General features: G+C 39.3%; 1 protein-coding gene across 1 annotated transcript in view; it reads left to right on the top strand.

Annotated features, from left to right (window-relative positions):
• shtd (anaphase promoting complex subunit 1) overlaps positions 1-12,992 on the top strand; it is a 989,031-nt gene that overhangs the window by 195,911 nt on the left and 780,128 nt on the right. Inside the window, exon 11 of the mRNA XM_090370159.1 lies at positions 10,588-10,648. Within this exon, the coding sequence (XP_090226285.1) occupies positions 10,588-10,648 (61 nt within the window). The remainder of the gene's footprint in view (positions 1-10,587; positions 10,649-12,992) is intronic.

Raw genomic sequence — 12,992 nt, forward strand, 5'->3', positions numbered from 1 at the left:
CAAGAATGTAGGGAGAAGCTGCGGTACTGGGAAACACTTTTGACCGGTAAATATTTTCCAAAGTTTCCCATGGTTCTCATGTTGTCTTTCTTTATCTTAGCCAGTAAGTCTTGTCTGACCAATTTGATTGGATAATACAATGTGGTCACAAAGGAACCGGTTGGAAATAATAATTTTGATATCATATACTTGGATTTCAGGAAAGCTTTTGATACTGTTGCACATGGAAGACTGTACACATTGGAGCAGTATGCCATTAAAGGCAAGTTGCTGCAATGGATCAAGGGATGGTTGAGTGGGAGATGGCAGAGAGTGGTAATAAATGGAAAGTGCTCTATGTGGACTAATGTTATTAGGTAATGAAATTAACATTAATGTTAATCATATTGATGAGGGTATTAGTATTAGTAATGGCCGCATGGTGCAAGAAAGCCTATGGCTTATGCTGCACCAACCAAAAAAAAAAAATCCGAACAAAACAATGATAAAAACAAAAAAAAAAAAAATAAATAATAATAATTAATAAAAAAAAAAAAAGAAAAAGGAAATTAAACCTATCATCCTATGCGCTTCCCTTACCCGAAAGTACTATCCAGATGACCTTTGAATTTCCCCAAACTGTCGGCCTCTACCACCCATGAAGGCAACTTATTCCAGTAATTTATAACTCGCTGGCTAAAATAAAACTTCCTGCAGTCCAATCTAAACATTTCCCCCCGTAACTTGAATTTATGTCCCCTAGTTCTAGCATCATTTATAATCTTGAAAATTTCTTCCTCATTCATTTTACTGATGCCTCTCAGAGCCTTAAACACCTCAATCAAATCTCCTCCAAGGTGTCTAGTTTCCAAAACTCTGCAACCCACATATTCAAAGTCTTTCTTCATAAGGACGCCCTTTTGCCGATCTCACCAGGCGAGTTAGCATTAGTATTAGTAAATACTAGTAACTAGTAACTAGTAAATACTAGTAAATATTAGTATTAGTATATCAGGTTTAATATCGAAGTTTGCAGATGACACAAAGGTGGGAAGGGTTGTTAACGACAGTAAAGACAGTACGCTACTCCAGCTGGATCTAGATAAGTTTGGCCAATGGGCTGAGAAGTGGCAAATGAAGTTTGCCACTTCATTGTCTTTAACATTGACAAATGCAAAGTACTGCATATGGGTGGCAATAACTGAAGAGAAATGTACCAACTGTGTGGTACTACATTCAGGGGAGTGGAAAGTGAAAAAGACCTGGGGGTAATTGTGCAGTCAAATATGAAGTTCGCTGAGCAGTGCAGAGAGGGGCTGCCAGAGCAGGTCATGGAGTCTTGTAAATGATATATAGGAATTTGTCAGCAGGGACAGGGAGGTGATTATCCCGTTATACAAGGCAATGGTCAGGCTACACCAAGAGTACTCTGTACAGGTATGGAGGCCTCATTTTAGAGTTGCTAGAATGAGTACAAAGAAGGGCAACAAGATTGGTGACGCCAACAAAGGGGTGCTCTTACCAAGAAAAGCTTAATTTATGCAAATTGCAGCACCTGGAGAGTAAGCACTTGCGAGGTAATCTGATTGAGGTGTATAAGGCCTTGAACGGGTTGATTGCTGATGAGATTCTTCCTCTTGCTCAGACTAAGAACCTGAGGGGGCACTGTTTCAAATTGAGGAAAGATAGTTGTAGAATAGATGTGCGGAAATTTGCCTTTAACCAGCGGGTAGTTGATTGGTGGAACAGACTTCCATCTGTTATTGTGGAAGTTGATAGCTTAAATAAATTTAAGGCTGAGTTGGACAGGCATTTGGAACGAATGGAGGGATGAAATGGGAAGTTTTTTTTTTTTCTTTGCCTGATGCTGCATAAGCTTCCTTTTTTGCATTGTATGCCTCTACTAATGCTAATACTAATTAGTGGAGTTCCCAAGGGTTCGGTGCTGGGCCCATTGATGTTTTTTTGTATTTATCAATGATATCGATGAAGCTATATCAGGCTTAATGTCCCAATGTGACATTAAGCCTGATGTAGCTTAATGTCATCTTGGGACATTAAGCAGATGATACAAAGGTTGGCAGGATTGTTAATGACACTAAAGACAGTATGCTACTGCAACAGGATCTAGCAAAGTTCGGCAGATGGGCTGAGAATAGAGGTGTGACAAATGCAAACTGGGAAGTGGCAACTGAAGTTTAACATTGACAAATGCAAAGTACTGCATATGGGTAGCAGTAACTCAAGAGAAACGTAACAACTGTGTGCTACTACACTCTGGGAGGTGGAGAATGGAAAAGACGTGGGGGTAATTGTGCAGTCAGATATGAAGTTCTCTGAGCAGTGCAGATGGTCATGGAGTTTTGTCAATACTATATGGAAAGATTGTGCAAGGCTCAAGGGGTAGAATATTTTTCAGCATGGTCTGTACTTGTTAACAGGAGAGACTGCTTCTACAGGGATGGGATACACTTAAATAGAAAGGGTGCAAGAATGTTTGCTGACGCTATCGAGGCAGTGTTAGGTGGGTCGGAAAACTGCTAGATTGGGGGGGGAACAAGGACTAATAGATTAACAGTAGCCACTGGCAGAGGTGAAAGTGATTCTTGCACTACTTCTATTAGAATGAGCCGCAGCCTGGAAAATAAGATGCAGGATATTTCAGAGACTGCTGGGAATCATTGGGGTACAAGTAAACACATGGGTTGTGTTAGGGTAGCTAAGAAAAAGAACAGGTGCATGTATACTTGCGTGTACACCAATGCTAGGAGTTTAGTAAATAAATTTGATGAATTTGAGGTATTGCTCAAAACATCAAAGGCAGATATTGTAGGGATTTCAGAGATATGGTGTCTCACAGATATAAGGAATGCAGAACTCGAATTTGGGGAGTACAATATCTACAGAAAGGATAGACAGGATAGGAAGGGAGGAGGGGTTATGCTATTAGTTAAGAAATACATAAAATCCAAGGAAGTGAAGCCAGTCGACATTGCGGGACAGTGCAGTGTCGAGTCAGTTTGGTGTGACATAAGCATTGGGAGATCAAAATTGAGAGTAGGAGTGTGCTATAGACCTAATGACTCTGATGAGTATAATAAGAAATTGTACAGTAAAATAGAGTGGGCCAGTAAATCAGAGAGTCTTATAATGGGGGATTTTAATTTCCCATATATTGACTGGAATTTGGGGGCTGGTCACATTCTTCATTCATTAAGAATCTGCAGGTAAATTAACCACTAGGTAGCAGTGATCACAGTGTGCTGTAGTGGGATTTACTCAAAGAGGTAACTACCATTAGGGGTAAAGGGAAGGGTTATTGCTTTCGGAAAGGCGACTACGATGGACTGAGACAGTATTTAAATTCTATACAGTGGGACCAACTGATGATGTTACCAACAGCAAATTCAAAATAGGAAGCATTCAAAGAACTTATCTTGGAAGCTACTAGGCTTTACATACCAACTAAGAAATATTGTTCAAGGTTTAGGCCTAAATGGATGTCAGATGAACTAATGAGACATATGGCAGAGAAGAAAAATGCATGGGATACATACAAATTAACACGTGACACAGAAGCCTATGATAGATACAAGTTGATTTGTAACCAAGTTACAAAGGAGGTTAGGCAGGCAAAGGCAGATTACGAGAAATCTTTGGCAAGGGATGCAAAGAAAAACAGCAAAGAGTTCTTTGCTTATGTAAACTCTAGGAAGGGGATGAATCAGATTGGTCCACTTGATATCGATGGGTCAACTGTTGATGATCCTGCTCAGGTAGCTAACAAACTGAATGAATATTTTGAATCGACATTCACACATGAGGAGTTATTCAGCGAGGGGAATGCCAGAGGTGTATTCAACTCTGGCAGTAAGCTAGAGAATCTTGTAATAACTGAGAGTAAAGTGGAGGAGAAATTGTTGACGATAAATACAAGAAAGGCACCTGGGGTGGATGGGATCTATCCAGTTATATTAAAGGAGGCAGCAAAGGAAGTAAGCAAACCCTTAGCCATAATTATGAGAGCTTCCTTGGACTCAGGGGAAGTACCCATGGACTGGAGGTGTGCAAATGTGACCCCAATTCACAAAGGAGAATCAAAGGGCGACACAAGTAATTATAGACCTGTTAGTTTAACTTCTGTTCCCGGAAAATTAATAGAGGCACTGGTTAAAGATGCACTGCAGGATCATCTAGACAAGACTGCAGTTATAGCTCAGACACAGCATGGTTTTGTTAAGGGGAATTCTTGCCTGACCAATTTGATTGGATACTATAATGCAGTCACAAAAGAACTGGATGCAGGGAATAACTTTGATATTATATACTTGGATCTTAGAAAGGCTTTTGATACTGTTGCACATGGAAGACTGCTGCACAAATTGGAGCAGTGTGGCATTGGAGGCAAATTGCTGCTATGGATAAAAGGATGTTTGAGGGGGAGAAGACAGAGTGGTAATCAATGGACACTGCTCATCGTGGACTATTGATATTGATGATGGTATATCAAGCTTAATGTCCAAGTTTGCAGACGATACGAAGTTTGGCAGGGTTGTCAAGGACACTACTGACACTATGCTACTGCAACAGGATCTGGAAAGGTTGAGTAGATGGGCTGAGAGGTGGCAAATGAAGTTTAACATTGACAAATGTAAAGTACTACATATGGGAAACAGCAACCCCAGAGCAACATATCAACTCTGTGGTACTACACTGACAGTGGTAGAGAATGAAAGGGACCTGTGGGTGGTTGTGCAGGCAGTGAAGTTTTCTGAGCAGTGCAGACGGGCTTCAAGAGTTGCTCATGGTGTTTTGTCGATGATATACAGGAATTTTTTTAGCAGGGATAAGGAGGTGATTATTCCCTTGTATAGGGCAATGGTCAGGCCACACCTAGAGTACTGTATACAGGTCTGGAGGCCTCATTTCAATGAAGTAGAGCTGCTGGAACGAGTACAGAGAAGGGCAACAAGATTGGTGAATGGAACAAAGGGGTGCTCTTACGAAGAAAGGCTTATGTTTTGCAAATTACATTGTCTGGAGACTAGGCACCAGCGAGGTGATCTGATAGAGGTGTATAAAGCCTTGAATGGTTTAAGCATGCTCAATGCTGATGGGATTCTTCCTCTTGCTCAGAATAATCACCTGAGAGGGCATAAATTCAAATTGAGGAAAGACAGATGTACGATAGACGTGAGGAAATTTGCCTTTAGCCAGCGGGTGGTTGGTTGGTGGAACAGATTTCCATCCCTTGTCGTGGAAGTTGATAGCTTAAATAAGTTTAAGGCTCAGCTGGACAGGTATTTCGAACGAACAGAGGGGGTGAAGTGGAAGTGGTTATTTTGTATTTATTTTTTTTATTTTTTTGGCTGATGCTGCATAAGCTTGCTTTCTTGCATCAAATGACTCTCCTAATGCTAATGCTAATATAGCAATTTTGCTATCAGAGAAAAGGAGGTGATTATCCCTTTGTATAAGGCAATGGTCAGGCCACGTCTTGAGTATTGCCTACAGGTCTGGAGTTCTCATTTTAGGAAGGATGCAGAGTTGCTAGAATGTGTACAGAGAAGGGCAACAAAATTGGTGAGAGGAACAAAGGGGTGCTGTTATGTAGAAAGGCTTAAGTTGTGCGAGTTACAGCATCTGGAGACTAAGCACTTGCGAGGTGATGTGATTGAGGTGTATAAGGGCTTGAATGTTATGAGCAGGCTCAATGCTGATGGGATATCTCCTCCTGCTCAGCTTAAGAACATGAAGCGGCATAGATTCAAATTGAGGAAAGACAGTTGTGGAATAGATGTTCGGAATAGATGTTTGCTTTTAGCCAGCGGTTAGTTGGTTGCTGGAACAGACTTCCATCTGTTGTTGTTGTGGAAGTTGATAGCTTAAATAAATTTAAGGCTGAAGTAGAGAAGCATTTGGGGTGACTGGGTGGGCAAATTGGGAAGGTTTTTTTTTTTTTTTTTTTTTGGCTGATGCTGTATAAACTTTCGTACTTGCATCATATGCCTCAACTAATGCTAAATTAGCTGATGGGTCCTTGGTTAGCTGTTTTCATTGGTTCTTGTTTTGTTTGAAATTGTTTAGACACGATATTCATCACCAGCTGTGATCACTCGGTGCACTTTTCTACTATCTGCTACTAATTTCAGCTTTCACAGTCTTCGAGGTTGTCACAGACAATCTCTCAGATATGCCAGACAATCTGTACTTGCTACCTGGGAGTCTAAAACGCCAATGGAACTGATATCCGTGACACTCAAGTCAAGTGGACCCAATTTCGGCGAAGTCCGGACTGTCTGTGACATCCAAATCCTCTGCTTGCACCTTCACAATGGTGAAATTGTTAGTAATCCTGGTAGAACCTCCATGCACAAACACACAGTGGGTGACCACTGAGGTGTGAACCAATGTAAGCAGGGGTCGAGGTGTGGGTGGCATTCCTCCACACCACATGGAGGAATGCCACCCCTCTGTGTTACCAGGCAGTATAGGTGGTAGATGACTCTCATCAACCCGTGCAATACCACCACTTTGCTTATTGGAGGCTTGGAGTAGAGGAACCCATGTTTAGTCTCCTAAACGAACAATCCATCATGCAGTATGATTGATGACTTTGAGGTTATGATGAACATCGTGGCATGATCCAATCTTTCTTACATTTCGAGGGCACAGCTCTAAAACGGTGTTTGCAGACCGGCCGCTAGTTAGTACACTGGACCGAACCTATTGGTAACTCTCTAGGAGACTTCCAGATTGGCTAGTGTATAATCGTGCTACCTCTACTCTGCCAGATAGTGACTGGAGGGAGTCCGAGTAGTGTGTATGCGGGGGGCATTGTCGAGGCCACGTTATGTCAAGGATCTGGGTATATTCTTACCACGTGTATGCTCTATCCAAAAATTTCATTACTTCATACAGCATGTCCCACCCACTTTTTTTTACCATTGAATACACCATGAATTGTCAAACTAATAGAGTAAGTTTATCTGCGAAAAGATCTAAACCTCCCAAACACTTCCTAATTCATTTCGCAAATATATGTGGTTTCACTTCTAATCTGAACGATATTCATTTCCACTTGCAGTCTGCCAAACGAAATGTACTTTTTCTGAGAGAATCTAAGTTGTCGCTTGATTCAACTACTGCTCATCTGAGTTGCCCAAATTATTCGTTGTGTGATTCCTTTCGCCTCCAAGATGGTACTTGTGCATATTCCTTTCCGGTATTCCCTGTCAGAGAGACTTGGTAATTTGGAATCTCCTCTTTTCAATCTTCTCTGGCTTAAAATCTCTCTACTTCATTCTGTCAAATTCATCTGTTGTCTCTACCATTCTCCCAACTCCACTAATCACTTGGAGCTCTCTGCCTTCCTCTCTTTCCAACTTGACTTTCTCCAGTCCAACTTTCCTAACAGTGAGGTAATTTTCCTTGGTGATTTTAATGTTCACAATTCCAGCTGGCTTCCTTTTTCTAGTCACACCGACCCAGCTGGTCAAGATGCTGTAGCTTTTGCAATTATTAAGGACCTCGCACAGACTGCTCATTTACAAGAATACCGGACAATCCTAACCATACAATGAATAACGTTTGATCTTTTTTTCTCACAAACAGCCCTTCTAAGTATACAGTTGAAGTGAGTGGTCCTTTAGGTACCTCAGATCACAAATTGGTGATTGTCGCTTCTCCAATGGAGCCTTTATCTCATGGCTATTCCCAACTTCGTATTGTTTGGCATTACAAAAATGCAAAATGGCATGACCTGCAAGATTTAGTTTCTTCTTTTCCTTGGTGAGATTACTGTTTCAAAACTACTGATGTCAGCTTTTGCTCAGATCATGTCATTGAAATTATTCTTGCAGGAATGGAATCCTTTATCCCACACTCCGCTTTAAAATCTCGTTCTTTATCTAAACCTTGATTTTCCAATAAATGTGCTAAGGCTGTTCAAGAGAAGAACATTGCATAATTGCATAATTTTTTAATTGGCTTGTTTCTAATTCTTCAGTTTCATTTTCTGCCTACACCAAAGCTCGCCACAATTGTAAAGCAGTTATTAATCAGTACAAACTAGATATTGAAAAGGCTAAGAGTAGAAAACTTGCTTCTTGCCATAATGGTAGCCAAGAATTCTGGTCTCTTGCCAAAGCTATTGGCTGCAACTTTTGCCCATTATCCTGCTTTCACCTCTGCCCAAACCAGATGGTTCTGTTTTCACTTCAGCCAAGGATAAAGCTGACCTGCTAGTATCCCATTTTTCTTCCAACTCATATATTAATGATCTTCATAGAACCCCTCCCACCATTCCCAACACGCTCCATTCAATGTCTCCTGTGGTCTTGCATCAAAAGAATGTCAGAATGATTTTGGCGAATCTTGATGCTAAGAAAGCTCTAAGTCCCGATGGTATTTCTCCACTTGTTTTCAAAACCTGTGTTCCTGAACTTACTCCTGTTCTTTGCCATCTTTTTTCACTTTCTTATTCCAAAGGTGTTTTTCCTTCTGCTTTGAAATTTGCTCATATCCAGCCAGTTCCTAAAAAAGGGTGACAAATCCCTTCCATCCATTTATCGTCCCATTGCAATTACTTCTACTCTATTTCTAAAGTAATGGAGAAATCAATTAACCGCCAACTCTTAAACTACCTAGAAATCTTCTGTCTGATCAATGATCGCCAGTGTGCATTCCGTCAGTGTCAATCCACTGGTGATATTCTGGCTTATGTTACCCATTTATGGACTAATTCAATGGAAAGGTTCGGGGAAACACAAGTAGTTGCTCTTGACATCTTAAAGGCTTTCGATCGTGTTTGGCATAAAGGTCTTCTAAACAAACTTCCATCTTATTGTTTGCCAACTGTGTTTTGTAATTGGTTATCCAGTTTTCTCTCTGATCACTCACTGAGGGTGATTGCTCTCTGTCTTTTAACTTCTCCACTAATGCCGGTGTCCCCCAAGGTTCAGCTCTTTCCCCCACTCTATTCCTCTTGAATATTAATGACCTTCTTCCATTGACTGGAAATCCTATCCATAGTTTTGCTGATGATAGCACATTGCATTCCACTCTCCATTTTGAGAAACCTTGCCCTGCTCTCAGCTTCAACTTCTCAAATATCCGCTACCAATTCCTTAAATGCCAATGTCCAGGTAATTCTCCAGTGCGACAAAGACAACTTAGTTGATTTCAATGCTTCTAAAACTCAGTCTTGTCTCATCTCGCAAAAAGGATTCTTCTGCTCCTATTCTTATCTTTAGTGACACTCCAGTTTCTATGCAAAATGATATATCTCTTTTGGGGATTACCCTGACTTCAAAATCTCTCTTGGCACAAGCACATTACAAATATTGCTTCTCTGCATCTAAAAAACTTGGTTTTATCTTTTGCTCTCGGCATTACTTTTCTTCCAAACAGCTGTTCACTCTTTACAAATTGCAAATCTGCCCTACCATGGAATATTGTTCCCACAACTGGGGTGGTGGTGCCCTCAAAACCTCTCTCAGGCTTCTTGATTCAGTTCAGATGAGGGCAGTTTGGTTACTTTATGATTCTCTAACAGAGTCTCTCCACTTGCTGTCTCATTGACGTACTGTTTCTGCTGCATACCTCTTCTGCAGATATTTCCATGGGCACTGTTCTTCTGAATTGGCTTCCATAATCCCAGCTGTCTCTCTCTCTCTCTTTCAAAACAGTCCGAACACGTGCTGCCACCAGCCAACATCCATTTACTGTCCAACTTCAAACTCACAGAACCAACTTTTCATCTTCCTCATTTATTCATTCAACTGCCGTTTTCTGGAACAACCTTCCTTCATACGTCTTTCCTGAAAATTACAGTCTACAGAAGTTCAAGTCCAGTGTAAACAAATATCTTCTTTCTTCTTTTCAATCTCCAACCCAAGCATGGTACTAAGTACTATAGGTTCTAATACCTCTGGTGTTTTTGGTTTACATAAAAAAAAAAAAAAAAACCACTAGTTGTTCCCAATCTTTTGTCACTCAAGTCACACTTTAAGTTAAGCGAAGAATATTAACGGCAAACTGAAATAGTGATTTGCATCGAACTCAATACAATTTTTCCTAATCTCACGGCATACTTGAAAAGGGTCGTGCCATACTAAGGTGCCAAAGCACACTGGTTGGGAACCACTGGCTTACACCATTCCTTAAAAACTGTTATTACTGTTCTTTAAAAAAAAAAAAAAAAAAAAAAAAACCCTCCTGCAATTTCAGCATTTCTTTAAGATGTTTAAGAGTTGCAGTTTGTACTGCTAAAATTTCACCACTCCTTTTTCCCACTCACTTAGTTCTCTTCTGCACCCCATTTTTTGTGGTGAAAACGCTTGCTTCTTCATTGACAGCTGGTGTACTTGTAAATAGAGAAAACAGGTAAGTGTAGTCCATTTGTGTAATTTATTGTTTATGCTTACTCAGTATCATAAGAATTTCATAGTCTTTTTGTATGTTTTAAATATAATATTTGAATTGGTGAAAGGAATTCAAATATTATATTATATAGATATATTTTATACAAACATTATATACAGAATATTAAACAGAAATATTAAAATTTTAATAATAAAGTCTTAAATCTTTTTTTATGTGATTTAGGAAACATCAGGTGGGAATTTATATAGAGTAACGTTCCCCAAAATAGCCTGTTCTTCAGTTGGTAGGTAGTATCCTTGTCTGTTTTTCAGTATATGAACATAATAAATACCAAACTGAAAATAATGAAATTCAAATATTTATCAAAGCATGTTCCATTGTATATATGGCCTCCTTTGGAGAGAGAGAGAGAGAGAGAGAGAGAGAGAGAGAGAGAGAGAGAGAGAGAGAGAGAGAGAGAGAGAGAGAGAGAGAGAGAGAGAGAGAGAGAGAGATTGATTTTAAAATATTACAGTATATTCTTTTCAACACCATTTTATGTTTATTATTGATAATATTATTCGGAATTCCACTGACTGTTTTACTGGATACTGTTGTTACTTACTAGGTGTGCCATTTAGGTCCTAGACTGGTGCAGCTGTGCTCCATGATTTTGAAAATAAAGTTTGAAGAGGTATTTTAGAGCTAATATTTCCCCCCCCTCCCCATAGATGATGGTACAGAGATTGTCCAGTAGGCCTACAGGTTGCAACAACCAATTTTGTTAGTAGTGTTAATGTTCCATGTCACAATCTTGCAGTGGAGCAACGAATGAATATAAAATTTTACTGAAAACTGGGAAAATCTTCAACAGAAATGTATGAAATGTTAAAAACTTTTTATGGGTGGCGAAACATAAGACCTACCAGTGTGGGTGAATGGTATATGTGGTTCATAGAGTGATGTGAGGAGGTTCACGATGACCAAAGAAGTGGGCATTTGTCAACCTCTTGAAATGGAGATAGATTTGCAAAAGTTTGGGAAATTAGGGAAAGAGATAATAGTTTGACCCACAGAATGATGGCTGATGAGTTGGATATGTATAAGAAGACAGTTGTTCAAATTCTGCATAAAGATTTAAGGTTAAGGAAGGTCTGTGCAAATTTGTGTCACACAGCCTCACAGATCAGCAGAAGCAACAGAGAATGTCATCATCATCATCATCATGTGAAACTTCAATCCTGACTTATCGAGACAATCCTGTGTAGTCACTGGAGATGAGTGTTGAGTGTGTTGGTATTACCCAAAATGAAATTTCATGGCATACAGTGGACTTCAAAATTAACACCAGGGCCCAAAAAAGTTTTGTTTACAGAAGTCCAGTATCGAGATGAAGTATCGAGATGATGCTGAACATGTTTTGAGAGAGAGAGAGAGAGAGAGAGAGAGAGAGAGAGAGAGAAGCAATACTGTGTTCTACATACAGGTTAAAAAAAAACATAGTTGGTTCTTGCTGCATGACAATTCCCTCCATTCCTTGTGAAGACATTTCTGATGAAATGTCTTCACAAGGAATTATACAGATCAACCATCCACCTTACTCTCCTGATCTGGCACTGGTGAACTTTTTCCTCTTTCTCAAGGTGAAACTGCTGTTAAAGATAAAGAGATTTCAAGATATTGAGGACTTAAAAGAAAAACGTAGCCACAAAACTGAACGTATTCTCTTCGGATGCCTTTGCAGAAATTTTGAGAAACTTTTGGAATAGTGTAATTTCATTCAGTCAGGTGCTGATTGCTTGGAATAAAAATAAAATCATTTTGTGCTACTTCACTGTGTTATTTTTTATTGCACCAGTCTCGGATCTTTAAAAGACAATGGTTAGACTTTTTTGTAATATTGTATACAGATCTGAAGACAGCACCTAAAAACCTGTAGTAATTCTAAAGAGGATTCAAAGAAGTGTGGCCAAATTAGTGACAAATATGAAGAATGGCTTAGAAGGTCTAGACTGCAGTGTGTGATAATTTTGTATCTAAGGGGAGATCTATTTGAGATGTATAAAATGCACAGGAGCTGTAGGAATGGGAAAGTTTGTTCTTTCTCATAGGTGAGACAAGAACCAGAAATATGAAATTTTAAGTTATAACAGAAGATTAGATCTCAGGTTTTTGATATTTATCTCAAGCACATGAGGGAGCATAAATTCAGCAGGTTTTTGAACTTTGGAATAAGTTGCCTCCTAATGTTGGGGGAGACAACTTATTCCACCTCATTCCAAAGTGAGTCTAATTTTAAGGCAGAAGGAATTGGATAATTTCCTAGTGAGAATGCAAATATTATGAATATTGTTTTGGTTTTCTATTTTATTTTCTATTATTATTATTTTATTTTATTTTGTTGACTAAGCAGAAAAAGACCACTTCCCTGTATAATTTGACCTTAATAAGACTAATAAGATAAAACTAAAACTTAATAAAACAATTGTTAATAAGACAAAACTAAAACTTAATAAGACAATTATTAATAAAACAAAACTAAAACTTATATCAGCACTTTTCAGAGTTGGAGAATTAAAAATACAATAAACAACGAGCTTGGTGCTTACATCCAAATCCAGTATATGATCCAAAAGAAGTTTCAAATG

The sequence above is a fragment of the Mastigoproctus giganteus genome, chromosome 3 (assembly GCF_048544385.1).
Source record: "Mastigoproctus giganteus isolate SK-2022 chromosome 3, ASM4854438v1, whole genome shotgun sequence".
Lineage (NCBI taxonomy): Eukaryota > Metazoa > Arthropoda > Arachnida > Uropygi > Thelyphonidae > Mastigoproctus > Mastigoproctus giganteus.